Source organism: Capricornis sumatraensis, chromosome 4 (genome assembly GCF_032405125.1).
Source record: "Capricornis sumatraensis isolate serow.1 chromosome 4, serow.2, whole genome shotgun sequence".
NCBI classification, from domain to species: domain Eukaryota; kingdom Metazoa; phylum Chordata; class Mammalia; order Artiodactyla; family Bovidae; genus Capricornis; species Capricornis sumatraensis.
In genome coordinates, this window is record NC_091072.1 from 101,423,772 (window position 1) to 101,450,589 (window position 26,818).

Here is a 26,818-nt window from a genome sequence, read left to right on the forward strand (position 1 = left end):
CTAGAGCCGAGACCTCACAACTGCTTAGGTGACTAATCCAAGGAAGCTGGTCCAGCCCAGTGGGTGAAAGGAAACTATACCAAGGGCAGTTAGGGTAGGACAGCTAGCTGACTCTGGATCTGACCCTCCAGAGGGCTCTGGAGCTTTGTGGAATGCTGATTCTTCTTTGCTGCCTCCCTTACAGATCCCCCAGAATAAGAGGTGGTCTGGAGGGCATCAGTTATATGGGAGGTCTGAGACCAGATTACTCTGTCCTGAGACTCCTGCTGCAACTGACCTTCTGAAAAAGTCTATAAATAGGCAAGGGAGTGGGTACTAGGTCCTGGCTTGTAGAATGTGCTACTATAGTTAGCAGGGACGCTATGTCCAAGAGGCCTTCTTGCACCTTCACTCCCCTAGGGAAGGAAGCCATGACTTCCTTCTGCTCTGCTCTATCTACATTATTCCCCCAAGAAGCAATATAAAAAAGCCAGATTCACACTGTCATAATTAATTTATTGAAATTTTATAAAAACTCAGGCCAAGTAGAAGACAGCCCAGGAGTACAACTGTTCAGTGCTCTTTTGTTCCTTGCCCCTGTGGCACTGATGGCTGAGAAAGTCCCTTGCTCTCCACTAGCCAGGCAGCATGGAAGTGAGGTCATAGGGATTTCAAGCTGGGGCCAGATCTCAGGCATCTCCTGAGGCATTTCAGGCAGGCAAGGTTACTGACCACCCAGTAGCTCTGTATCAGAAGAAAGAGTTCAATTTCTTCAGTCCTAAGAAAAGCTGCTTTCTTCCCCTGGTCAGACACTAAGGCACCTTGACAAGAGTTCAGAGATGACTGCGCAGCCCCAGCTACAATTCAGTGTAAGAAGGTGGCAGGCTTCAGGCATATGGTGCTCTCAGGACAACCCTGACCCTTTCCTAAGCATGTCTCCTTTCCATGCCTCCTTGCCTTTTCTTTCCCCCAGCATTTCTAGCCAGCTCAGAGCCCAATTTTGGGGGATTTGAGAGGGAGAACAGTAATATGAACATGGACTCTTCTCTCAGATTGGAACAGGAGCCAAATAAATAAGAAAATTGGGTGGGGGGGGAGGCGAGGCTAGGGAATAATCCTTTGCCTCAAGCCTGGTGCACCTCATGAAACATCAGTTCACGGGGGACAGCTGTTTCTGGACCAAACTTGGTTGCTGCCCGGCGCTCGAAGGCAGCGACATTCTTTTTGACAACCTCATCAAAAAAGATGGTGGCCAGCTGGGAGTGCAGCAGAGAGCGAAATTCAAAGGAAATCTGGGAATGGGTAAGAGACAGTCAGAAACTCTTCAAAACCATGTTGGATAGTCCCTGACCAAATGCAAGGGTACTATTCAGTGCCTTTTCCTCCCCCCGCAACTCCTGTTCCTTAGATCTCAAAAGCCCTAGGACTGAGTACAAAGTACAAGTATGATACAAGCTCACCCCTGTAGAGAGTGTCATTGACCTGGGAAGTAACTGTCATGGTACCTCGGCTTAGCCCCCACAACCCAGTTGTAGCCCTATGTAGCCTCCTGACTCACCGAAAAGTCCACAGTGCAAGTTCGAGGATAGGCAGGAATTCCAGGGCTGAATCGCCAAATGGTCTCTAAGTGGTTGAAGAGCTTGCCATCAGTGCAAACAGCCTAGAACAGGACAGGTAGTTAATATTACAGTGGAATGAGACCTACATCAGGTGTAGGAAGCTATACTAAGGAACTGGAAGCCATTTTCCTTTCCTTCAGATATTAAGGAAATATCTGACACACGGAGATAGAAAAATCATAAGGAAAGCCAAAATAGCCCTTAAATGTAAAAATGCCACAGAACATAACAAAACTTCCTGATCAATCACTCCCAACCAGGCCTCACCTTGACCATATGAGGTTTGACCATGGAAACGGCAGAAGTGTAACGTTCCACAACAGGTGGAAAGCCAACCTCCAACTGGGCCTTCAAGTGACCTTTGCGGCTGGATACCACCAAAGACTTCTTACACCAGGGCACAAACTCACGATACTCCTGGACATTGGCTACCACCTCGTACATCTCCTGCATTGAGTACCTAGGGGAAGGAGTCACAGAGGCCAAGAAGCTGCCAGTTGGCTCAGGTTCCTCCTTGCCATAGGCACCCTCCCCTCATACCTTTGCCCACCAATCATGTACCTTCAGAAACTAGAGATCCCAAATAAGCCCCCATGAATGATTTTGCAAAAGCAAATGTCCAGATTCCATGATGTTAATGCATCTTGCCATTTAGAGAGTGTTTTTGCATTTACTATCTATTTTGATCCTTAAAAGGGTCATGTCCGGAGAACAAGAACGACTGGTGATTTACACAGGGACGCAGATCCCAGCTCTATAACTTTGTGACAAAGCGGCCCTAGGAAAATTATTGTCTCCATTTATCTTCTCTGCAAATCATAAGTGATAATAGCAATTATTTGTTGAGAGGATCAAATGGGAAAATCTGTGGTAAAACACCTAAACAGCCTAACTACTAGCAATAGTTAAGTGTTCAATAAGTGTTAACTCATATTTTCTTAGAATACCTAAAGTCAGGTCAGTAAAAAAATAATACCCTATCGTCTTATGTTATTGTCCAACTCTAGTCACGTTTCACAATGTACCTACACAGCAACCAAGAAGAGAGGAATTAAGGTTGGGAGGCTGCCGGAGGAGGGTAAAGGATCAGTAATACCACTGGGAAGAGTGGGATGGCCAGGGATGAATCTTGCCCACTATGGCTACCCTTACATTCTACCCTGGACATGGTGCTTTGTTTGTCGGGAAAGGAATGTGGAGGGATACTGGACAGGACAGGATGCTTACCCCATGATCCGACGCTCAGAGTAAGCCTTTCGCTTGTTGGTGAAGGGGGCAGCAAAGCCCATGAAGGAACGGCTGGGAGGTAAGCCAGACTCAGTCGCCAAGACCTGGGCAGCCCGGGGCAAGAAGAAGATGCAGGAGATTGGAAATCTAAGGCCAAAAGGAAAGGAGAGATAGTCTCAAGATCTTTCCTTGTGGTCCTCAATCATTCTCAGGTGCAGAAGAAGAGGGGAGCATCCCAGAAGGAAGGTCGTCCAAACCAGCTTTTCCCCTAGCACCTGCTGCAGCCCGCCAGGCTCCCCGGCCAGGCAGTCACGAGTGCGAAAGGTCGAGGGCGGCTGAGGACAGTGCCGAGGGAGGAGATGGGAAAAAGCGGGGTGCGTGCGAAGCTCCAGTTGCCTTTGACTGGAGGCTACGGTTCTGCTGAAAGCAAGGACTCCCGGGATGCCTCACAGCCCCCGGGGCCTCGCAAGCCGGCGGATGCCAGGGCACCCGCGACCAGCAAGATGTGGTTGGGCACTCACCTCGGGGACTGCCTCGCGAATAATTTGCAAAAGCATTTCCCCAAAGCAACACATTATACCCAAGGGTATGATCACCGCCGCCCTCCCACCGCGCTTGCAGTCAGAGTTGCAACTCTCCACCGCGGAACTTCGGGGTCCTGGGTGACCCCCTCAGCTCCAGCGCGGACGTCCGCACCTCCCTCTCACCTCATTGGTCCCGGCGGTCGCGGAGGGCCCGGGGGCGGAGCCGGGCGCAACGAGAGGCCGCAGCAGCCCCGGGCCGCGGCGCGCGTCCCGGCAGGGAGTCGCCGCGCGCCCGCCGAGGCCATGCGCGCAACCCTCCCTTGCCCTCTCTGCTCTGATAGCGGCCGCGCCCTCCTCACTCCAGAGGGAGAGCGGTTCAGGGCCGGCGAGGGCAAGGGCGGCGCGGGGTGGTGGCTGTACTCGCCCAGCTCCCGCCCGGGCGGCCGGATAGCCTAGAACTGAAGCCGCTATCGCCGCTCCCGCAGCTCCCAGTACCCTCACGTCACGCCGTTGCCATGGCTCGGGACCGGGAGAGGGGGAAGTAAGGGGACCACGCGGCCTGTCGGGAGATGTAGTTTCACACCTCCGGCGAGAAAGGGCGAGGGCGCTGGAGTGGGTATTTGAGAAGCTGCAGACATGGCCCGGTGGAGCGAGGTCAACAGGCAAACTACTTGCGGGGTCTGATCACGGGCCTGATACATAAGCACAGAGGTGGCTTAGTGGCCGTGTCAACAGCAGATACCCTCGGTCTTCTGCACGTCTCTTAGAGCCTGTACTATATTTTGCCTTGTTTATAGTTGGAAGTTCCATTCATCTTTAAAGCCAGCATAGCGTATAGTGCAGTGCTTTGAGACAGAAAATTAATGTTCCAAGATCTGGGCTAAGACTTTGGATCATTTTCTGTTAATAATTACAGAAAGCAGTGGAAGTGAGAAGAACCAGACTTACTTTTATAGTAGATAGAGAACCATCTTTGCCTGGAAAAGTGTGCACTTGATAGAGGTGAGACCTCATGGGCCAGGAAATGTCACTACACTGCTTTCAGTCCTAAACAAGGGTAGAAAAAGTATCCTTGATAAAAGTAGGGAGAACAGATGAAAAAGAGAGAAATCAACAATTAGAGACTAGATCTAGGTGGGTACAAGAACCCTTGCAATTCTCCCTCAGTGGAGTAAAGGAAAGACACTTTAAGAACAGTGGTGTCTTCTACTGCTGCATTTAAAGATGTTTACACTATTACAGTGCAACCCCCTTCTCTGCTTTAGTCTTGAGAGCATAAATCTTTAGTCCTGTTCTCCACATTCAGGAAATCTTTATCTGAGTAGTGTGGTGTGGTTGGTGCTTCCCAGATGGCACAGTGGTAAAGAATCCACCTGCTATTGCAGGAGATGCAAGAGACATGGGTCGGGCAGATCGCCTGGGGAAGGAAAATGGCAACCCATGCCAGTATTCTTGTTTGGAAAATTCCATGGACAGAGGAGCCTGGTGGGCTACAATACATGGGGTCACAAAGAGTCAGACATGACTGAGCGACTGAGCACATACCATACGGTCCTGGGGTTGAGGTGGAAGAATGGAATGATTAGTGATGGTGTTGCCCTTAGGATCTGCAGTAAGTCCATACATAGAAACCTCCAGGCTGTGAACTTTCAAAGATGCAGATGTGCGTGCACACTTCCAACCACATAAGGTAGTTCATGAGTCTGGTGTACGCTGTCATGCGCATGCATCCTCCATAAGTGGCTGTGCTTTTGTGTACTCTACAGTACTGCAAAGGGGACAACAGTGGAGTATCTTTATTTCAAGCCCAGGAGGTCCATAACCAAGTGCAGAAGTGGTGGTGATGTAGCTGGTACTGCTAAGAAGCACCAAGAGATTGTGATGGAAACAAAAGTGAAAATAATTGAGAGAATGGAGTGACAAGGGGAAGAAGTAACTGAAGAACCAAAGAGATTCACGGTGCAGGAAACAGCAAGAGGATTTTCTTTATCTGAGGAGGCACTGTTAGTTTTGAGGTGCAGGGCCTGAGTGTAGAATGGTACACGAAGGTTACAGCAGCCGTTCAGAATGCAATCCAGTGCTACCGAGTCATGTATGATGAGAAAAAAAAAAGAGCTACTACCTGGTCATCACTGGATCATTTTTTCCAGAAGGTAGATGGAATTGACTCCAGCAAGGAACCAGAACTTGTGCCATCAACGTCAGGCAGGAGTGAAATTGCAGCGCGCCCTTATCTCCAGTTGCTGATGATCATTCAGCTCTACCATCTCTCACCTCCTCTGCTTCCTCTAGTCAGTAACTCTTCTTGCTTGTTCACTCCATGATGCCAGACCCGGTATGCCAGCTGTTGTATTGTACTACTTTACTTTTCAAGATATTGTACTGTAAGATTAAAAATCTTTTATTTTTTGTTTTATTTGTGTGAAAAGTATTATAAACCTGTTTCCATACAGTACTATATAGCTGGTTGTGTTAGTTGAGTACCTAGACTAACTTTGTTGGATTTACAAACAAATTGGACTTAGAAACACACTCTCAAAATGGAACTAATTTTTATGTAGGGGACTTGCTGTAACTGGAAGGGAAGAGAGGCAGCTTGTCCAGAAACAAAGCCCTGAAAACAGATATAAACCTTCCAACTTTCCCCCCTCTTTGAGATTGGCATTTATTTGGGGGATTTCAGTGGATATGGATTGATTTTTTAAAGTTTGGGCCATTTTGTCTAGATTTCAAGAAGTGGGGTCCTCCCTTTAACTGTAGCTTACATTTGCCTTTTTGCAAGGAAGGCATTTCAATCCTTACTTTGTATTATATACACATGAAGTCCCAATTGTGGAATGATCTCATTTCTTTTTCTTTTTTAACATTTCTTCTTTCCCCCTCAGAACCCTCCCTGCCAACAAGACACAATGTCTTCTTCCAGTTTGAAGATGGTCATGGGGAGCCATTCTCAAAAGGGTGTGTGATCTTAAGGGACAAATGTACTCTTTCCAACCCTACTCTCTGTCTACCCACTCTGACTAAAGGCTTAGACATGTGAGACAGCTGTGTAGAGTGGCGGGTAAGGATCTGGTCAGATAAAAGACAAATTAACTGGGATACATACCTAAACTGTGACCTCATTAACATTATGCCTTAACCGAGTTAACTGCTACAGAATCCCCAAGGAGGTATAACAGGCCTGCCAAGCCAATTTGCTTGCTGTCCCCCCTACTAATTAAATTAGGTAATTATTGCCGTTTAAACTCTTCCTAGTTCATCCCTTGTACTTGAAACAACCAATTTCCTTCCATTTCCCTGTCATTCTACATCAATAACTTCCTTCAAGTACTGGCAAAACACACCTCCTCCAGGAAGACCCTCTTGACTGAATCCATCTCTCAACATTATTGTGAACACATAATGCCACATAAAGTAGCTTGAATTCTATATTCTCTAATTGTTTCATGTTCATGTATATGTTTTTCTAACTTATAAACACAAAAATAGACACTGTTACTTAAAAAAAAACCTACTGTTACATATATTTTTCTGTTTTTTGGCAGCACCTCAAGGCTTGTGGGATCTTAGTTCTCGTTCTTGGTAGTAAAAACATGGAGTCCCAACCACTGCCCATGAGGGAAATCCCGAAACCATTACTTCTAAGTTTCTACCTCCAAACCAGTTAGTATAGGGCTGAATTCAATGCTGAAGCTTCAGCAAACGTTTGTCAGAAGAATGAAAATCGAGGCTTAAAGACAGGCAGGCATCTGCTTAGTTATCCAAATATGAATACAGTAGTGTACTCCAGAGGGAGAAGGCAATGGCACCCCACTCCAGTACTCTTGCCTGGAAAATCTCATGGACAGAGGAGCCTGGTGGGCTGCAGTCTGTGGGGTTGCTAAGAGTCGGACATGACTGAGCGACTTCACTTTCACTTTTCACTTTCATGCACTGGAGTAGGAAATGGCAACCCACTCCAGTGTTCTTGCCTGGAGAATCCCAGGGACGGGGGAGCTTGGTGGGCTGCAGTCTATGGCGTCGCAGAGTCGGACACGACTGAAGTGACTTAGCAGTAGCAGCAGCAGTGTATTCCAGAAGGACACTTTGCATAGGAGGACTTTAGGACCACTTCCGGCCTCCTTATCCCCACGCCTTGCATCTCCTTGAGCCCTGGTAGTAACTGTGTTACCTACATCATATCCTTTTTTCCCTATTGGGAAATCCTTTCTGTGCTCTGAATAATATTAAAAATAACTCTTCTAGCCCTCCCTCCTCCTTCCAGCTGCCCAGAGGACCTGGCTGGCAAACTCCCTTGTTCACTTCCACTCAGGAGCCAGAACCAGGCACGTGACCCCAGTTCAACCTCTGACTCCAATTCCTCAGGTTACCAAAAGCTATTTTGGGCAATGGAGGCCATGTAGTCCCCTCCTCCCCATCCTGTGGGCCATATCCTAGGTTAGCCCTTTCTGGAAGGTCTGTCAAAGCCAATAGATAAGTCAACATGTCCCAACACCCCTATCCATCAGATTCCAAGCTACCTTCAGTTTCTGCTTCTTCAGCCTCATCTTCATCATCATCATCATCAAGCATTAAGTGTCTGTTCTGATATATTTCTCTCCTTGAGCATCCTTTTTTCATAGAAAAGAAAACCAACATACAGTCCAATGTTGGAAGACTCTGGCTAACAAGGAGCTTAAAATCCCTTCTGAAACACTGGATTCCTGTATGTCAAAGATGTAAGGTGAAAAAAACAATAAAGATGTGCAATTTAAACTTGATTGTGACTGCAATATAGAGAATATAGCCAGTATTTCACAATAACTATAAGTGAAGTATAACCTTAAAAATGTGAATCACTATGTTGTACATCTGCAACATATAATATTGTGCATCAACTATATCTCAATTTTTAAAAGTGGAAAAAAAAAAAAATCCAAAACAACAACCTGATTGTGACAGTGTAAACTAAGTATAGAAGTGTTAAGGAGACCTGTCAAAACTAAAAGAAACTGTTAACCAGGAAAGACTTTCTGGAAGAGGTAAGTTTTCAGTAAAACTGAATTTTGTTTTCAAAATGGTAAAAAATTTTAAAAATTAAAGGTATATACTGATAGGTAAATTTCTCTCTCATTCCTTATTCCCTGTTCCCCAGTTTTTCTCTCCAAGAAAAACCACTAGCACTTGTGTATTTTTCAAGGATCAAGATGATGAAAGTGATGAGGGTCTTAGATTGTCAGAAGGCAAAGGAGGGCTTTTATACCTCTGCCTATGTGTTCCTCAGACTGCATATATTGAGTTGCTGAGCTCGGCACAGGACACTGAATCTTTTATAAATTGTATATAAATTCTTCAATATCTACTTTTCTTTTCTCTTTTTGCCTTTTTGGGAAGGTTGACCTCCATCTAGATCTTGCCTGATTAGCCTGGTCTCTCCAGTGGAGAAGTACCTCGACCTTTTTCTGGGGAGAAACTGATGAGTCTTTTAAAATGTAGCCACCCTACCACCTTAACCTGGCAATGGAGTAATTAGGCAATGGAAAAGCCCCCTTCTGTTGGGTTTGGAGTCTTTCAGTTGCCAGCTAGCCAGCTAGCTATCTTATCCTCTCTGTGGGGTTTTTCTGCAGCTAAGAATCCTTGAGGGTTCCCCCCACCACCACCCCCCACTCCTCTGCAGTTTGGGCACTTTTGCTCTTTCCTTTCTAGCCAACTCTTGTCACCGCCAGCGGAGATACGTGCCTTCCCTGCGTCTGGGACTATTGCCATATATAACCCCCAGATCTCCACGTCCGGCTTCCCCAAGTCAGTGGGGAATGTTGAGTTGTGTGATCGCGGATCGGAGGCGTTCGCTCGGCGGAGGCATTGTGGGCTGAGATCTGACTCGCCATTTGGTCTTCAGTTTGGAAGGCAACGCAGGAGGGCCGAGGCCCGAGTTGCCGCTAGGATTTTGTGGAGCATCTCCCGGGGGCTTCAGACTGGAGCTAAGAGCCCGGCGCGGCCGGCCTGAGGAGCTGGGGAACCAGGGCGCGAGGTGGGGGGTGCCCAGGCCGCTGGGACCGCCGGGGCAGGGCGGAGGGCGCCGCGGCCTGGGGCAGCCTGCGCGGCAAGCGCCCTGCGGCCGGGCCCCCGACGGCCGCCAGGGAGCGCTGCGGGCTCCCGCTCGCCCGCCCCCCGGTAGGCGGGGCTGCGCTCTCCCCGCAGCCGCCGCCGCAGCCGCCGCCTGGGCCGCCCCGTGTCCCCGGTGGAGCCGCCGCTGCCGCCGCCGGGAGCTCGATGCGGACGGAGCCCGGGCCGGGCCATGGGGATCCTCAGCATCACGGACCAGGTCAGCCCTCCTGCCCTCGCTCGCTTCCTCCTTCCAGGGCCCGACGCCGCCGCCACGCGAGCCCGGGGATGTGCGGCCTAGGCTGGGCCCGAGCCCGGGGCACCCGCCCCGCCCCACGCCACGCTCCCCTCAACCGAGCCGGTGTCCTTGGGGGCCTGGCGACCGGCGGAGACACCGTGGAAGCCCCCTGCAGCCAGGACCCCAGAACGAAGCCCCTCCGGCGTCGCCCCCCATCTCAAACCCGGTGTCCCCCGCCCCCCTCCCCGGTTCCGCTCCGGCCCGCTCCCTGAACGCCGGTTCTCCCTGCAGCCGCCCCTGGTCCAGGCCATCTTTAGTCGAGATGTGGAGGAAGTGCGTTCCCTCCTCTCGCAGAAGGAGAACATCAATGTGCTGGTGAGTTGAGATCAGGGAGGATGGCGAACCGGTGGTCTGGGCCCTGGCGTTCAGGACCCCTCCCCACGCGTGGGGCGGCTCCGTGTCTGTTCGGCTCGGGGGAGGCCGCAGCTCTTTCCACCCTGGGATGGGCGACTGCTGTACATTGGGGATGAAGAGCAGGGCAGTCTTGGAGCACAGACCAGTAGGGCTGAGGATGCCCAGAAACGGTGTTCTCTTCTGAACCATCCGTGTCTGCAGCGCCCCCACCCCTCCTGGAAGAAGGAGGTTGCTTCGCTGCCGGTGGCCCCGACCCCCTGACTCCACCCTCCTAGGTCCTGGCTTTGACCTAGGATTGGGGTTTAAAAGGCCACAGAACCTATGCGAAGAGGTTGTGGGGAAAGGCCTGGAGCACTCAGACTTGGAGTCCTGGGTAGTTCACCCCCATAGCCGCTCCTCTTCTCTGCCTTACCAGGACCAAGAGAGGCGAACTCCACTGCATGCTGCTGCCTACGTAGGCGATGTCCCCATCCTCCAGTTGCTACTGATGTCAGGTGAAAGTGGGGAGCTGGAAGGTGTGGTGCCCAGGGAGGGACCTGAGGGAGGAGCCTATTTGTTGTATCCAAGGATGGTCCAGCTGGGTCCAGGCGAGGTTCTGTCTCCATCTAGATTTCCGGGCCTGATTCTGGCTTTTCTTCCCCACCTGCTCTCCAACTCCCACCAAAAGAGCATTGTGTCCCCACAGGTGCTAATGTCAACGCTAAGGACACACTGTGGCTGACCCCTCTTCATCGCGCTGCTGCCTCCCGAAATGAGGTACTGGCCTCCTCGCTCCTCTCTCCCTTCTGAAGGGGATGAGTTAAAGGCGGATGGCAAGGGTTGGAGAGCCTTAGTCCACTGTCCCACAGGTTATGGTCTACCCCCAGGTTGGGAGGAGACCAGACCTTGGCCCCTCCCTCCTACCCCTGGAACTGGCTGGTAAGGGGGGTGGGGGCTGAGTGTTGCCAGCTTATGTGACGTCAGGGGAGAGCTTAACACTGGGCTGGCAGACTGCAGGGGGCCCTGCTGCCAGGCCTTAGTGACTCATCCCTCCCAGGGGGGCCGCCTTGGAGTCTGACCCCCTCTGGGCACTAAGATTTCTTTCCTTGTGCTTGAGGGGCGGGGGGTCAAGGGGGAGTGGTTTGTGACATCCCTGGCCCTTAGGCAGCCTGGAAGTTGATAGCGCAAGGATCAGACACACCTCATCAGTTGGGCCCCTCAATCCTGAAGAGCGGGAAAAGATGACCTTCCTCTTGATTTGGCAGTCATTTCCCCTGGCTCCAGACACTAGGGAATGGGAAGGGGGTGGGTGGTGAACAGGAGGGGCATTTTAGCTCCTCTCCTCCTGGAGAGCCAGTATCTGCTTACCTAGGTAATGGAGATGATTTTGATACCTATGGAAGGATAAAAGGGGGTATTCAGGGCATTCATGTAGTGGGAGCATTTATCTTTCCTAAAAGTGGTGGGAGGTCAGGAGCCTCTATGTGGGGATCTGCTCGGTAGTGGCTGTATGTGTGGGTGAAGATTTTCAGGGTATGGGTTGGGAAACGATACCAGGTGACTTGAGGAAGAGTTCTGTGTTTTCCTCAGCAAGTTAGGGAAGATTTTAAGCTCAAAGAAAATCCAGAAGATGGAAAGTGGGTATTGAAAAGCTCACTGTGTTGGAAAAACGCGAGTAACTCTGTGCTGGGGTAGTGGGGAGAGGGGACATGTGTTCTGTGCTGACCAGTTCTCCCCTCCATCTCCTGTTGGTTTACCTCCTGCTCCCCGTTTGTCTTCTCTTTTATCCTCCGCCCCTCCACAGAAGGTGCTGGGACTGCTGCTGGCACATTCAGCAGATGTGAATGCCCGGGACAAGCTGTGGCAGACACCATTGCACGTGGCTGCTGCCAACCGGGCCACCAAGTGTGCTGAGGCTCTGGCACCCCTACTGAGTAGCCTCAATGTGGCCGACAGGAGTGGGCGCAGTGCCCTGCACCATGCAGTGCATAGTGGGCATCTGGAGGTGAGGACCACTCTGGGCCACGCCCAGCTTCCTGCCTTTTTCCTTCCCTTCCCACCCCCCTTCCCCTGCTTCCAGGCCATTAGGCCTGGGGAGCAGCAGCCCAGATGATTATATAAATACTTGGGCTCAAACACCAAATGAATGGTTGGGTTAGAGGGGAATTCTTGACTTGGACCTCAAGAGGGTGATAAAACCTCTGAAGCTGCATGGAAAATGTTTGCCTGTATGGCTTTTTCTGAAGGGGGAGTCCATGTCCTTCAGCACATTTAGAAAACTTCTTTGAAAGAGTTCAAAAACCACCAGATCACCTGAAGAGACTCTCTTGAGTAGTTTACCTCAGATTTCCACATCTATCTGGGTTCTCCTTAGTGCCTGCTTTCTTCATTCCCCCTAGTTCTCTGTTCTGCCCAAGAACAGAGACATTGGGCTGCCTCAGCCTTTTCAGGTGCTCTTAGGTACACTGAAGACAGGAAGCTGGCTCTGAACAGGTGTCTTTGCTGTCCTGCTACAGACGGTGAACCTGCTCCTCAATAAGGGAGCCAGCCTGAATGTTTGTGACAAGAAGGAGCGGCAGCCTCTGCACTGGGCAGCTTTTCTAGGTAAGAGGAGAATCGGGGGATGAGCAGGATTTGGGGTTCCTCGGGCAAGCATGTGGGCTTGCAGCCTTTGGAGGTGCTCACCCTCCATGTCCTTCAGAGAATGCTCTCCCTTCCCAGGGCATTTGGAGGTCCTGAAACTGCTGGTGGCACGGGGCGCAGACCTTGGCTGCAAGGACCGCAAGGGCTATGGGCTGCTCCATACAGCTGCTGCCAGTGGCCAGATTGAAGTGGTGAAGTACCTGCTCCGGATGGGGGCTGAGGTCAGGGTGCAGAGCATGGCGGAGGGTTCGGGGTGAGGCCAGGGAGCTGGAGTTCAGAATCTCTTTGGGAGATGGGAGGGTGCTGGGGTTCCTGGTGTGGTTTGGGGAGCTGGAGGGATGTGGTGAGAGTATCTGAATAATGCTTGTCTTAAGCAGAAGTGCCTTCAGTCTCTGGGTTGGGAACCTTAGGAGTCTGAGGCCATTGATGGATTTCTGGGACTCTTAGGCTATCTGTGCCGGCTTCCACTTTGTTTAAACTGATACCTCCCTTATCCCCTGACCCTCACCCCTCAGATTGATGAGCCCAACGCTTTTGGAAACACAGCTTTGCACATCGCCTGCTACCTGGGCCAGGATGCTGTGGCTATCGAGCTGGTGAATGCAGGAGCCAACGTCAACCAGCCGAACGACAAGGGCTTCACGCCGCTGCACGTGGCTGCAGTCTCCACCAATGGCGCGCTGTGCTTGGAGCTGCTGGTCAATAACGGGGCGGATGTCAACTACCAGGTGCCTGAAGGGAAGAGTCTGGGACTAAGGGGAGAGGACGCTGGCTCTGGGGGTGCTGACCGTATCTGCCCCTCTGGATAATTCTCTGGGGAGTCATCTGCTTGTGTCCTGAATTGACCAGACCTTCCCAGGAGAAAGTGGGTTGAGAAGATGTCCCTATGGTCACCCTATCCTCAAAGATGTGTCCTTTGGAAAGGGTAATAGGGCACGCTCCATGCTTTGCACTAGGGGAAAAAATGCTGTGTCTCCACAGAGCAAAGAAGGGAAGAGTCCTCTGCACATGGCTGCCATTCACGGCCGTTTCACCCGCTCCCAGATCCTCATCCAGAACGGTATGGACTTTGGAGTCTTTGTGACCTCTTCTCCTCCCTCCTCAGAGAACTCATCTCTAGAGACCCCTCTTCCTCCTTCTACCTGCCACCCCATCTTCAGTCAGGACAGGCACCTGGCGCTCTGGAGCAAGGTGCCTGTGGAAATGGCCCTGCTCCACCTGCCCAGCCCCTCTCAGATGGTGGCTCACTACCTAGTGGGAGTGGCCTGAAGCCTAAGGGTTAGTTCAGTGTGTGCGTGCACTGCTCCCTTTCAGGCAGCGAGATTGATTGCGCCGACAAATTTGGGAACACGCCACTGCACGTGGCCGCTCGCTACGGACACGAGCTGCTCATCAGCACCCTCATGACCAACGGCGCGGATACCGCCCGGTGAGTGCAGAGACCCCCGGCCCCACTTCCAGGCTGCCTCAGACCCCAGGCTGGTGGTGGGGCTGCAGCCGGTCCCCCCTGAGGACTGAGTCCTTTCCCTTCTTGCAGGCGCGGCATCCACGACATGTTTCCCCTGCACTTAGCTGTTCTCTTTGGATTCTCTGACTGTTGTCGTAAGCTTCTTTCCTCAGGTATGAGCTCACTGGTTTGGGGGTGGGAAAGAGGGCAGGAGAGCAGGGGCCATGTCCTGCCCCGACCCGTGCCCTCAGGTGGGACCTACGGCTGTTCTGGCCCCTCAGGTCAGCTGTACAGCATCGTATCCTCACTCAGCAATGAGCACGTGCTTTCAGCTGGGTTTGACATCAACACACCTGACAACCTTGGCCGTACCTGTCTTCATGCTGCTGCTTCCGGAGGGTGAGTTCTCATCCCCCTCTCTCTCCCACAGGCCTAGCGAAGGAGTCTGGGCAGCAGTCTGGGCCCCTCCTTCTCTCCTGCCCAGAAATCCCCGCCTCTGGCGGCAAGAACAGTGGCAGCAGAAAGGGCTGTCCAGTTCTGTCCCCCCTCAGCCCTTCCCTGGGGAGAAGCCCGTGGCTTCTCCTTGAAGCGCTTTCTCTCATTAACCCACACCCTCCTTCCTTTCAGGAATGTTGAATGTCTTAACTTGCTGTTGAGCAGTGGAGCTGACTTGAGGAGGAGAGACAAATTTGGAAGGTGTGTTAATGTGCAGGAGTGTATATATACAGAGAGGGTGCCCGATCAGAGAGACAGGTGATGAAGGAAGTGATGGAGGCCAGGGTGGGGAGCTGGGGACTAAGGGAGGAGGACGTTACAGAGCAGCTTATGGCTGCACCTCTGGTTGCATTTGGACCTGCCCCCGATTCTTTTCTCCACCCTTCTCCGCTTCTCCCCAGGACACCACTGCACTATGCAGCCGCCAATGGCAGCTACCAGTGCGCCGTCACGCTGGTGACTGCCGGGGCTGGCGTCAATGAGGCTGACTGTAAAGGCTGCTCTCCCCTCCACTACGCTGCCGCCTCCGACACCTACAGGAGGTGAGGCGCTCTCTTGGTTCTTCTCAGCCCCACTCTCCTCCCCAAGCACCCTACCAGACTTCCTCACTCTCCTCCACCAGGGCGGAGCCCCACTCATCTTCCAGCCATGATGCTGAAGAGGATGAGCCCCTGAAGGAGTCCCGCAGGAAGGAGGCCTTCTTGTGAGTAGCAGAGAAGACCCCTGGGCTGCACTTCCCCAGCAGTGCAGATTCCCGTCCTGTTATTCTCCGCCACTGTCTGGTGCTGCCTTGCACCCTGAGTTTAATCCTGGACCAAGCACTGTGGGTACAGACAGAAGTGGGAGAGATACTTCCTTCAAGAAAGGGATGGTCTTCTTGAGAAGATCAGAAAAGCTAAACACAAATTAATTTATTCCTCAAGCATTCAATGAGTATTTACTTTATAGGTACACCAAGTACTATTCTAGGGGGTAAGGATAAAAGATGAATTACCCCACGTTTCTGCGTTTTATACCTTCTCGTGTAAGATGTTAATAATAGAGGAAATTGGGTGACGAATATATGGGAACTCTGTTATCCTCGTAATTTTTCTTTAAGACTGTTATAAAGGGTTTATTTATCTAAAAACAACAACAAAAAGATATTTAAAATCTAGGAGGCCTAACTTGTAACTGTGTGACTTCTGGCAAGTAACTTAATCTCTCTGGGCCTCAGTTTCCCCAGACACAGTATAGATACGAAGAGTATCTACCTCAAAGGATCATTGTGAGGATTAAGTGATTTACTACACATGAAGTGTTTTTTAAAACAGTGTTTAACACGTTGTAAACGTTAAATGCAATATTAGTATTACTACTAGTAGAGCTGCTACTGATCTGTGAGAGTGGTGCCAGGGAGGAGGCACCTGTCAGGGAAGCTGGGGAGAGCCTCCCACAGAGAGGATGCTGGGAGTGAGTGTGAGATGAGCAGGCCTTTTCCCGATGGGCTAGGAGGAGAAGGCAGGGGTCAGTATGCCTGGAGGTGGGGAAGAGTGTGTCAGTCAGCAGGTTGGTAACTGATGGTTGTGCTCCAGGGTCTCTAGGAGCGCATTCAAAGGGTCAAGGAGCTAGAGTGGTGCAGGGCAGACCTGGAGGTGGTGGGTCTGGGTCTGGGGTCAAATGGGCCGGAGTTAGCCTACTAAGAGTAGGGGGTGGGCGTGGGCCAGCTCAACCTGGAGGGGCTCCTTTGCCCTCTCCTCTGCTCCTCCCAAACTGTACCCTCCCTGGCTGGGCCTGTCCCTTCCTCACCATCTGCTCCTGTCCCCCAGCTGTTTGGAATTCTTACTGGATAACGGTGCAGACCCCTCCCTGCGGGACAGGCAGGGCTACACAGCTGTGCACTATGCAGCCGCCTATGGCAATAGACAGAACCTCGAACTGGTACGTGTGGGACCTGGTGTGGGGAACGGGAGCAGGGCAGGGCCCAGCACGCAGTCTGCTTCTGTGTCTGGATTCTCAGGCCACGGGGTGGTTGAATCCAGTGTGGTCTCTAGATCCAGGGACTTCGGGGATTGCTGTGGGTGGAGTCGAGGGTGATGTCTTGGGAATACCAGAACCTCAGCACCTCCTGTTCTGTCCATTGCAGCTCTTAGAAATGTCCTTTAACTGCCTGGAGGATGTAGAGAGCACCATTCCAGTCAGCCCTTTGCACTTAGCTGTGAGTCCCAGGTCTTTTCCTCTTGCCTTCCCTGTCCCCACCCGCCCCAGGCCGGCTCACAGGTACCAGCACGTGTGAATCCGTCCTTGCTTCTGCCTTCTCATGGGGATGTGGCAAGCAGGCAGTGGTCTGAGAGGGGCCCAAGGAGCTCACGGGGAGGCCTGCTGCCCAGAGTCTCCCCGTGGGCCCCAAGAGCAGAGTGGGGCCATGTCTGGAGCTTTATGCATGGATTTCCCACACCCCTCCAGGCCTACAATGGTCACTGTGAAGCCCTGAAGACACTGGCTGAGACGCTGGTGAACCTGGACGTGAGGGACCACAAGGGCCGGACCGCGCTCTTCCTGGCCACTGAGCGAGGCTCTACTGAGTGTGTGGAGGTGCTAACGGCCCACGGCGCCTCTGCCCTCATCAAGGAGCGCAAACGCAAGTGGACACCCCTGCATGCTGCTGGTAAGGGTGCCCTTTGGGCTGCTTCCTCCCCTTGCCACCCCAGGTCTCCTCTGGGACTGGTCCCCAGCTCCCTTCCAGAACCCTGAAGGGACTGGGGTTGAGATAGGGTAGGGCAAGGAGGATGGAAACCTCAAGTCCTGACTCTCCCCCAAGACTTCTCCCTACCCGGTGTCCTCCCATGACCTCCACCCTCCACCTGGTCTTCTTCCCCGACCATGCCTGACATTGAAGGCCCCCTCTTCACCTAGCTGCCTCTGGCCACACTGATTCCCTGCACTTGCTGATCGACAGTGGGGAACGCGCTGACATCACGGATGTCATGGATGCCTATGGACAGTGAGTGTGGGCTGGGGGTGGGGTGCAGGGTTCCCAGGCCTGCTAGGCCCTCACCCTTTCCCTGCCCTCTCTGCAGAACCCCGCTGATGCTGGCCATCATGAATGGCCACGTGGACTGCGTACATCTGCTGCTAGAGAAAGGATCCACGGCTGACGCTGCTGACCTCCGGGGCCGCACTGCCCTCCACCGCGGGGTGAGTGGGCTTCAGGGTGGGGTTGCTCACAGAAGGGCTCAGACACAGGAGCGCACAGTAGGATATCAGATTGTCTAGTAGGTGGGCTGGAGTGTTAGTGGGCCTTAGCGTGCTTGCTCCAGGATGAGGATCCGATGCCCGCAGTTCATCTTCCTGGTTACCTTGCTCTGTGATCCTGCGTAGTTACCTGCTCACTGCCCAGACTCTGCCCAGGGTCCCCAGCTGGCCCTCTCATGTTTGATAATGATGCCACTACCTCGGTCCTTCTCCACCATCACCTGCCCTAAAGCTGTCTCCTCCTTATCCCGTGGGGTTGTTTGACTCCTTAGTCTCCCGCTGCAGAGGGCCAGCGTTAACTCTCATTATCCTGCTTGTCTGATGGCATAGAGTCAGGGAAGGAGATGCCGATCCTTAGTACTTACAATTATTAGAAAAGACCCTGATGCTGGGAAAGATTGAGGTCAGGAGGAGAAGGGGGCAACAGAGGATGAGATGATCGGATGGCATCACTAACCCGGTGGACCTGAGTTTGAAGATAGTGAAATAGTGAAGGACAGGGAAGCTTGGCATGCTGCAGTCCACAGGGTCGCAGAGAGTGGGACATGACTTAGCGACTAAATAATACTTAGAATCATTGTTGCAAAGACAAGGATTGGAGCCTGGGAAGCGATTCTTACTCCTGGGCCAGCCTCAGGACTGACACCCCCATGTCACCTGCAGGCAGTGACTGGCTGTGAGGACTGCCTGGCTGCCCTGCTGGACCATGACGCATTCGTGCTGTGCCGAGACTTCAAGGGCCGCACGCCCATTCACCTGGCCTCAGCCTGTGGCCACACCGCAGTGCTGCGGACCCTGCTGCAGGCCGCCCTGTCCACAGACCCCCTGGATACCGGGGTGGATTACAGCGGATACTCGCCCATGCACTGGGCCTCCTACACTGGTGTGGCTCTGGGGCCTTTGCCGGGACAGCTAAGATGAGGGTGGAGGGGTGTGAGGGAGGGCAGACAAGGACTCGTGGGTTGCTCCGGATCTGGAAGTAGAATGGGGTGTCAAGAGATGGGACCGACCAAGGAAAGGGGTCATGGTGTCATTTCTCTCCATCACCGCTCTTCTCTCCTCGTCCCTAGGACACGAAGATTGTCTGGAGTTGTTACTTGAACACAGCCCGTTTTCATATCTGGAAGGAAACCCCTTCACTCCTTTGCACTGTGCAGTGTAAGTCCCTTCCTCCACCCCAGCCCCACCCAAGGGTCTGTGATGTGGGCATAGGACAGACCGTCTGTTTCCCCATGCCCCTCCTGCTGACCCTTCCTCTTCCCCCAGTATTAATAACCAGGACAGCACCACAGAGATGCTGCTAGGAGCTCTGGGTGCCAAGATTGTGAACAGCCGAGATGCCAAAGGACGGTGAGTGGCAGGAGGCTTGGGAGACGCCTCCGCTGCCCCCGGCTTCCTCTCTCTGCTCAGGAGAAAGGGCCATCTCGGTTCACTCCGCCCTGACCCTCCCCACAGGACCCCTCTTCACGCCGCTGCCTTCGCGGACAATGTCTCTGGGCTCCGGATGCTGCTGCAGCACCAAGCCGAGGTGAACGCCACAGACCACACTGGCCGCACCGCGCTCATGACAGCAGCTGAGAACGGGCAGACTGCAGCTGTGGGTGTGTAGGGGCCCCATGTGGATGGGAGGTACTCCCCCTGGGTTTTCACGAGATGAGTCAGCCCTGCCGGTGGGGGTTAGGAGGCAGGAGGCATGTCTTTGGATGTTTCACCCTCTGCAGAGGGGATGCAAAACATGTACAGACAAGACTGGGGAGAGCCAGACTGGCCCAGCTCTGGAAGGGAGCATCACCCCTCTCTGCCTCCCTTCTCCTGTAGAATTTCTGCTATTTCGAGGGAAGGCAGACCTTACTGTGCTGGATGAGAACAAGAACACTGCCCTCCACTTGGCCTGTAGCAAGGTACCATTTGCGGTGGTGGTGGGGGTCTCTGTATGGGGCAGGGCCTGATGAAAGACCTGGGTCCGGTGAGAGGGCTCAGGAGAGGTCAGGAATCTCCTGACTGTCTGCCTGGGGGACAGCTTTGTGTACTCCTGCCACCCTCCTCAGCCCCCGTGGTCAGGCTTCCACTTCTCCAGCCCTCACTCTCTGCCCCCCTCCCTCAGGGCCATGAGAAGTGTGCCCTCATGATCCTGGCAGAAACCCAAGACCTTGGCCTTATCAATGCTACCAACAGCGCGCTGCAGATGTGAGTGCCTGGGGTAGGGGCCTCTTGGCTGAGGGGTGGGGGCCAGGTGAGGTGGAAAGGAGGCTGCTGCCCGTTCCAGGGGCTCCAGCTCTCTGGAGCTCACGGTATTCGCCCGGCAGCGTGGCTGCTCTGGCTGAGGGTGGAAGGGCAGCTTGCCCCAGCCCTTGACTTCACAATCCCCCTTCCTTCCTTTCTTCCAAGGCCACTACACATTGCTGCCCGGAATGGCCTAGCCTCTGTGGTGCAGGCCCTGCTGAGTCGTGGGGCCACCGTGCTGGCTGTGGATGAAGAAGGTGGGTGGGACCTGGGGTCAGGGATGTTCCTCAGGAGGTGACTTCTTAACCTGGCTGGTTAATAAACTGGATTTTCTTCCCAAGGGAACTCTTCAGAGCAGGGACCCAACACCGATACGCTAGAGTCTCTGAGGGGAGTCTGACGGAACTAGGTGGAGCCTGCAGGGTCCTCAGGACGACCTCCCGCACACCTCAGCCTCCTGTCCCCCAGGCTCTGCTCTTTGCCCCTCACTTGGACAGCCTGCCTGTCACCCTCCCGGGGCCCTTATAGCCCCCGATTGTGACCCTGTGGGGTGCTTGCCTGCCTCGGCTCCCCTCTACAGAGAAGAGCGCTCAGGGCTCAGGGTGGGTGGAGGGGGCCCAGGATATAGGACTCTGGGCTCAATTCTCCCCTTTACCCCGCAGGTCACACCCCGGCATTGGCTTGCGCGCCCAACAAAGATGTGGCAGACTGTCTGGCCTTGATCCTTTCCACCATGAAGCCTTTCCCACCCAAGGACGCTGTCAGTCCTTTCAGCTTCAGCCTGCTCAAGAACTGCGGCATCGCAGCAGCCAAGACGGTGGGTGGCTGCGGTGCCCTGCCCCATGGGGCCTCCTGCCCCTACAGCCAGGAGCGGCATGGCGCCATTGGGTTAGATGGCTGCTACTCCGAGTAGCCCCCTCCAGTGTCCCTCCCCCTGCCGGTGGCTTGATATCTTATTCTATTTATTTAGAAAAAGTCTATACATTTAGGGCACTTTAAAGGAGAACACGACTGGGTTGGGGGGGGTGGAGTGGGGAAAAAGCACTGGGGAGCAGCTGCTCACCCCTTTGCCACACCATCCTGGCCTGGCAGGGGTCTGGGACCAACAGGGAGCACCCCAGGCCCTTGGTACCCCCAGGGCAACCCCTTCTGCCAAGTGTCCCAAAATGATTGCTCGCTGCCTGGCGCCCTCTCTTCTGTCTGCCCTCTCAGTTCCCCCTTCTGCTGCCAGCTGCCCCTTACTCTTCCTTCTGACTTGCCCCAGTCCCCTTCGCCCTGCCCCTGCCAGGCAGATCCCCGCCTCCTCTTCCATACCCATCACTGCCTCCCTGCTCGGCCGGCCCCTCCATCCCCGCAGCAGTGAGAAGCCTTAATTTCTGGTACTGTGTGAGCACTCTGGGGGTGTCCCCCTCCCCCTTCAGGGGCAGCTAGTGGATGAGGGGGGAGGGTATTTAGCACTGGGGCCTGGAGCTTTTCCCCTACTTCTGTATCCCATCACCCCTAAAGTTCAAATGCAAAACACTTGAAGCAGCAACTACTGTACCTGGGCCCCAATCCTGCACTCTCCCGGCTCCTCGTATGCAAATCAAGGGCTGGCATTGCCCCCACAGCCTGCCCCACCCCTCCTTCCGCCCCCTCCTGGCCTGGCCTCCTAACCACGCACTTTAACACCACCCCTCACCCTGCTTCTTTCTTTTAACTTCTTTTGGGAGGGTGGAGCCTGTGGCCATTCCCTCTCTGGCTCTCCCCTCCCTTGACTTTGAGGCTTGTCATGAATTTTTAAGTAAGCATTTTATCCTTTAGGGGAAGAAACAAATTAATTTCCTGTCCATTTCAAAACCACAGCCCTAGTCTGTCCTCTGTGTTTCAGGCATGTGTTTGCATGTGTGTGGAGGGAGAGACTGTTCTTCCTCCTGTGTCCCCAGTCCCACAGTTGCTCTCTCCCCACCCCACCCGCTGCCGCCTTCTGTGATGTCCAAGAGCACCCACTGCCCCCAGTCACTCTGATCTGAAGCCAAAGATGGAGGGGCAGGGCAGACTAGGGACCGTGGCTGCTCGGGGCCCAGGCTTCTCCTCCGGTGAGAGGAGGAAGGTCTGCGTCTACTGGGGCTTGGTTCCTGCCTTCCCAGAAGCTGGGAGAGAAGGGATCAAGCTAAGGGCTGCGCTGAGGAGATTTCCCGAAGTTGCACCCTATAAGCCAAACTGGGCTGGAGTGAGGAGGGGGCAGTTTTCTCTCTAAATGTAGCATTGAATTTGGCCCTGGTCCCTTCAGAGACGCCCTGTCCATCCATCTCCTAGCTCAGCCTCCTGGACAGTGGGACCCGCTTCCTTAGCCCAGCGTTCCCTTCCTCACACTCAATACCTCAGCCAGGGGCCAAGACACAGAACTTGAATAGAGGTCCTGCCCTCCCTGCAACCCCAGCGCATCCTCGCCCAGTCTGGCTGCCATCAGTATTGTCCCCGGAGGACTGGACAGGCTTCGTTTACACAATACAGGGCCTCCCCCCGGGGTGGGGTGGGGGAGTCCCCTCCGTCTCCTTCCCCCACCCGTGCTTGCTTTATTCACAATGTTTTACACCCTTTTCAGTTGTGTCCCCCGCAAGTCTGGCCACCCTTCCCTGAGGTGGGCTGAGGGGAGAGGGGGGACATCCCAGGGACTCCCCACTCCCTCGCAGACACCCTTCACCATACCTCATGCTGGTTTCCCGAAGCCTGGGGTGTTCATCCCAGTCCTTACTCTTTTTGTCTTGCTCCCTTTCCCTCCCACCCCCCTTCTCTGTGTCTTGCTTCCCCCAACCCTCAGTTCCTAAACCATTTCAAAGCTTCCAAATGACCATTATTGGTGAGAAGGAGTGTGCAGCTTTTAGTTTTAATCTTTATTTTCAAAGCCAAAGGGCCTTGCAATGCCCCTCTTGCCCACCTCCCTGCGCACCCTGTCCTCCCCTAGACGACAATCAACGTGACCTCTCTTAAGGGCTGCAGCCCCCACCCTGCCCCTGTCCTGCTGGTTCTGCAGAGCTTGCCCCTGACTTCACTTCTCTCTCCTCCTTCCTGTCCCGCCCGCCCCCCCTCATTTTGGTGCTGGGAATTAGGTGGCGGGGGGGCAGGGGGCTCAGGGAGATGGGTCCTCTGGAGAAGACTCTCCGGATTGCAGTCGTGTTCTCCTTCATCAGTGTCTGGCGACGACAGGAAGACTCGAATGTTTGTCAGGAGCCCCGTGGTTTTGCTAGATGAGATTTCTGGTGACTGCCCGGTCCCTGCCGTGCCTTTGGCACACCATCAGCAGTGCTGGGGCAGGCCATGGGGAGTCCTCTGTCCTCCTCGTGTGGCGGTGAGGAGGCCGGGAGGCCGGGCAGCCTCCTCCCTTATGCCAAAGGAAATCCCACACCCCACCCCGGGCTCCCCAGCCCCTAGTGTCTTTTGAAGCATTTTGACCATTCTCATGGCCACTGCATATTTATTTTAATGTTAAGTTTTTTGGGTTTTGTTTTAAACCTCTTTGACTTAAACGGGTGCGGAGAAATCAACCAGGCAGAATGCCCCCCCCCCCAAATCTTAAGGAGGTAGGGCAGGGAGGAATCCTCCCCTTCCCTTCGCTCTCCCTCTCCCTGTCCCCCTCTCCCCACCGCAGCTCTAAAGCACTTGCTTCAAGTAATAAGCACTTTTGAGAAAAGGCCTATTTTAAGTGAGGACCCTGGGAGCCGCCCCAGGTCCCAGCAAAGGGGACAGAGCGAGGGCTACACAGGAGACAGGGAAACAGATGTGTGAATCAGAGGGCGAGATGGAAAGAGCCAGTTTTTAGTTTCTGATTTTTGGGGAGATGTTTCTGATTGGGTGGTGGCTTTGGTAGGGTTGTGTACTATCCTTCAGAAAAACAAATGGCACAAACTGTGGGTCCCTGGATGGACCAACAGACCCGGGTCACTGCCACTGTCCAGCTGAGACTGAAGGGCCACCTCCCCCACCCCGTGGCCCCCTGAGCCATAGGACTGCTGAAAACCACTGAATGTACAGCCCAGGTTGGGGTGGGGAGCAGCCCCTGGGGGAGGGGGCTTCTCCTTTTGTTTGGTGCTGTGGGGGGTGGGAGAGATGAGACGGAGGGACTGCCACCCCACTTCGACATGTGTTCCTTGGGGTGGAGGGGCTGAGGAGGGCCTGCCTCCCTCTCCAACCCCAGCCATGGCCCCTCTTCCTTCCTCACCCCTATCCGTTTTGACTGTAAGTCCAGCTCACCTTTGCCTTCAATATGTAACCAAAGGAAAACTCAATACTGTTTCCACCGCTGTCTGCCCACCCGAGCACCTTCCTACTCCCCGGACCTAGGAGGGGAGAAGAGGTGGGGTGGGGTGGGGGGCGTGGGGCCAGAGTGAACGGTTCTGCAGCTGTGTACCCCCCCAAACCTCCCTTGGGGTCTTGGGAGGGGGCATTGGAGCCAGACTGGAGGCACTGGGAGCAGGCACGCTCGGGATCTTGTGTCCATGAGGGTGACTTGGCCTGAGTGGCTCCGGGGACTGTGCTCTGGAGAGTGGCCCCTTCCTCCTTCCCTCTCCGCCATTTCTAACCCTGTCCCCACACCCAGTGTTCACTCCCCCACCTCCCCTTCCTGCCGCAAAGGAAAATAGCCTTACAGACCCTAGCCCAGAACCCCTCCTCTCGGGGCAAACCAGTACGGGGCCCCAGCCCACCTAGTTTGAACCCTACCTTTGAAGGAGGGATAAGGAGTAAAGCAGCCCCTTCCGTCTAATTGTGGTGGCTCCAGCCCTCAGCCTCAACCCAGATCGGGCAAGAGCTGAGGGGAGGGATCTTTGAGGACCAAGCCCAGTGGTCTGGGAAGAGGGAGGTAGAGAGGGAAGGGTCTGACTTGGGGACTCCCTCCTCCCCACCCAACCCCTAGAGAAGCGACCAAATCCCAGAGATGGGAGGAAGCTGGGGAGGGGAGGGTCTGCTCTCTGAATTACTTGAAGGTACTGACTGAGGCTGCTGTTGCCCACTGGGGTGTGAGGGGGACCCTGTTACTGCATTTGGGAGGGCCAGGGTGGCAGGGTTGAGAGGGTCTGCCCTGGGCCCTCGCTCGCTCACTCCCGCCAGGCCCTTTCCCTGGGGAGCCTGGCTTCGCCCTCCCACCTCCATCCCTCACTCTGGGCACCCTCTCCAATTGCACTAAAGTAGCTGTGTGCCAGTCTTACCCCACACCAGGGCGGGGTCTCTGCTTCCAGTCCTTTCTCCCCCACCCCGCCTCTGCTCCTGTCCTGGACAATCTCCTTGTTCCTCCGTATTCCTGGGTAGCTCAGCTTTGTGTGTGTGTGTTTTGGGGGGTGGGGTGGGTTCTGGCTGGAGTGGGTTTGCTAGGGGTTTGGGAAGGGCTAGGGGAAAGATGGCGGATGAAATCTCCTGCCCCCTTCCTCAACTCCCGGCCACATAAGCCTGGGAGGGAGGGTGCCTACTCTCGCTGCCGCGTGTCTTGCAGATGTGCCAAAATGGGGGTGGGTGGGGGGGGGGAGGGTGCCTGGCAGAGCAGCCCCCAGGGTGGCTCTCTCAAAGCAATACAGTTCCTCCTGCCTGGGGGACGGCAAGACAGGGGAGAGGGTTGGGTTGGGGACCTGGGGTTCCCTGTGTACAGCTGTGTATATTCAGGGGTGTTCTCCGTCTGGTACCCGCTGTGGGCGTCTCTGTGTGTGTGAACCTCCCCTTCCCCGTGCCCTGCATGACCTGTGATGCTGCAGACACCACCATCCTGTGTGCAGGGGTGTGTTGGGGGCACCGAGGGGCGTGCCCCATGTCCTGTTGCGCCCACCACCCTGTGACCCATGTACTCGGTTGTAGGAAGTAAAGAGAACTGAGCACAATTCACTGGATTCTAGTTGAATCTTTCTCTAAGCAATGTTCCCCGGCTGCCCTTCTCCCTGCCCTGGATTCACCTGTGGTGCTAGCATTGGGGTCGGGGGTGGGGGGCGGGGTGTTAAATGCTGGTGGGCAGCAATAAAAGGCAGCCCTGCCCGGATGCCTGCATCCCCAGGGTGCTGAGGGCAGCAGGGAGAAGTGGGGACCTTGGTGCATCGTCCCGACCCAACTCGCCCCTTCCTCTCTGGGCTGAAGCACAAAGCTCTCCCCCGCAGACCAGACCCATGCGTCCTGCACCCTCCAGGCCCTCCCTCCCCCTGCCTGCTTTGAGCCCTCCTCCTGCCACATCCCGTTTTCTATGCTGTTTTGGTGCAAGTACAACTGTCGTAGTCATGGCTTGGGGATGGGTTCTGTTTATTAAAATCCTATTGATCCTACTGGCCCTGTGTCCCGCCTCCATTCCTCTGGCCGGGGGGAAGGCAGGGCAGCCTGGACACCTTTCCACCAGCCCCCCCTCAGTCATCAGAGACAAGGGGCCACAACTGCTCCTCCAGTAGGGCTATGGTGAGCATGAGGGCACCCCCCAGCAGCAGCCCCAACCCCTGCAGCAGCACGTGGAGCAGGGGGAGAGGCTCGGGAGGACGAAGCAGGGCTGGGAGCTGAAAGGAAAGAACATCAGGGGGTCAGAAAAGCCCCCTGCTTCCCGCCCCCGCCCCCCTCGCCGCCCCTGTGCCAGCTCTTCCGCACTCCTGCTTCTCAGGTGCTGGTGAGCCAGTGGTTCTCCCCCAGCCCCCACCCTGCCACCCTTCTGGTGGCTCCCAGTGGAGGCCGAGGGGCTGAGACTCCCTTCTCCACACCTGCCCACTTCCCT

At 54.4% G+C, this 26,818-nt stretch overlaps 4 protein-coding genes across 8 annotated transcripts in view; 2 read left to right on the forward strand and 2 right to left on the reverse strand.

The window, feature by feature from the left end:
* Positions 1 to 534: 534 nt before the first annotated feature.
* On the reverse strand, positions 535 to 3,654 carry COQ10A (coenzyme Q10A). The gene is made up of 5 exons (XM_068969815.1): positions 3,533 to 3,654; positions 2,826 to 2,972; positions 1,866 to 2,058; positions 1,538 to 1,639; positions 535 to 1,271 (listed from the first exon to the last, which is right to left on the reverse strand). Exons 1-5 carry the CDS (start codon positions 3,652 to 3,654, stop codon positions 1,104 to 1,106), a joined length of 732 nt encoding a protein of 243 aa, XP_068825916.1. The 3' UTR covers positions 535 to 1,103.
* A 5,966-nt stretch (positions 3,655 to 9,620) lies between these two features.
* On the forward strand, positions 9,621 to 14,140 carry LOC138078421 (serine/threonine-protein phosphatase 6 regulatory ankyrin repeat subunit C-like). The gene is made up of 10 exons (XM_068971171.1): positions 9,621 to 9,653; positions 9,963 to 10,046; positions 10,501 to 10,579; positions 10,771 to 10,841; positions 11,869 to 12,069; positions 12,581 to 12,668; positions 12,786 to 12,928; positions 13,223 to 13,435; positions 13,689 to 13,767; positions 14,022 to 14,140. The coding sequence occupies exons 1-10, from the start codon at positions 9,627 to 9,629 to the stop codon at positions 14,138 to 14,140; spliced, it is 1,104 nt and encodes a 367-aa protein (XP_068827272.1). The 5' UTR covers positions 9,621 to 9,626.
* Positions 14,141 to 14,260: 120 nt separating this feature from the next.
* On the forward strand, positions 14,261 to 21,019 carry ANKRD52 (ankyrin repeat domain 52). The gene is made up of 18 exons (XM_068971455.1): positions 14,261 to 14,327; positions 14,436 to 14,553; positions 14,782 to 14,850; positions 15,051 to 15,191; positions 15,272 to 15,352; positions 16,458 to 16,569; positions 16,775 to 16,846; positions 17,095 to 17,296; positions 17,545 to 17,632; positions 17,709 to 17,826; positions 18,547 to 18,766; positions 18,954 to 19,041; positions 19,150 to 19,233; positions 19,339 to 19,484; positions 19,702 to 19,784; positions 19,988 to 20,070; positions 20,272 to 20,363; positions 20,769 to 21,019. Exons 1-18 carry the CDS (start codon positions 14,261 to 14,263, stop codon positions 21,017 to 21,019), a joined length of 2,115 nt encoding a protein of 704 aa, XP_068827556.1.
* A 5,343-nt stretch (positions 21,020 to 26,362) lies between these two features.
* SLC39A5 (solute carrier family 39 member 5) overlaps positions 26,363 to 26,818 on the reverse strand; it is a 47,095-nt gene continuing 46,639 nt past the window's right edge. For all 5 annotated transcript variants that reach the window (XM_068970271.1, XM_068970269.1, XM_068970270.1 and 2 more), the window contains one exon: positions 26,363 to 26,606. In XM_068970271.1, the coding sequence (XP_068826372.1) occupies positions 26,463 to 26,606 (144 nt within the window). In that variant the 3' untranslated portion in view covers positions 26,363 to 26,462. The remainder of the gene's footprint in view (positions 26,607 to 26,818) is intronic.

Excerpts from the sequence above, each read along its gene's own strand:
- COQ10A (XM_068969815.1), bottom strand. The coding sequence starts at position 3,654 with ATGGCCTCGGCGGGCGCGCGGCGACTCCCTGCCGGGACGCGCGCCGCG. Across the intron at positions 2,973-3,532 it reads CGACCGCCGGGACCAATGAG|ATTTCCAATCTCCTGCATCT; the intron begins GTGAGAGGGAGG and ends TTTTGGCCTTAG. Across the intron at positions 1,640-1,865 it reads TCAAACCTCATATGGTCAAG|GCTGTTTGCACTGATGGCAA; the intron begins GTGAGGCCTGGT and ends GTCCTGTTCTAG.
- LOC138078421 (XM_068971171.1), top strand. The coding sequence starts at position 9,627 with ATGGGGATCCTCAGCATCACGGACCAG. Across the intron at positions 10,842-11,868 it reads CTGCTGCCTCCCGAAATGAG|AAGGTGCTGGGACTGCTGCT; the intron begins GTACTGGCCTCC and ends GCCCCTCCACAG. Across the intron at positions 13,436-13,688 it reads GGGCGGATGTCAACTACCAG|AGCAAAGAAGGGAAGAGTCC; the intron begins GTGCCTGAAGGG and ends GTGTCTCCACAG.
- ANKRD52 (XM_068971455.1), top strand. The coding sequence starts at position 14,261 with ATGTTTCCCCTGCACTTAGCTGTTCTCTTTGGATTCTCTGACTGTTGT. Across the intron at positions 14,328-14,435 it reads TCGTAAGCTTCTTTCCTCAG|GTCAGCTGTACAGCATCGTA; the intron begins GTATGAGCTCAC and ends CTGGCCCCTCAG. Across the intron at positions 15,192-15,271 it reads GCCTCCGACACCTACAGGAG|GGCGGAGCCCCACTCATCTT; the intron begins GTGAGGCGCTCT and ends CTCCTCCACCAG.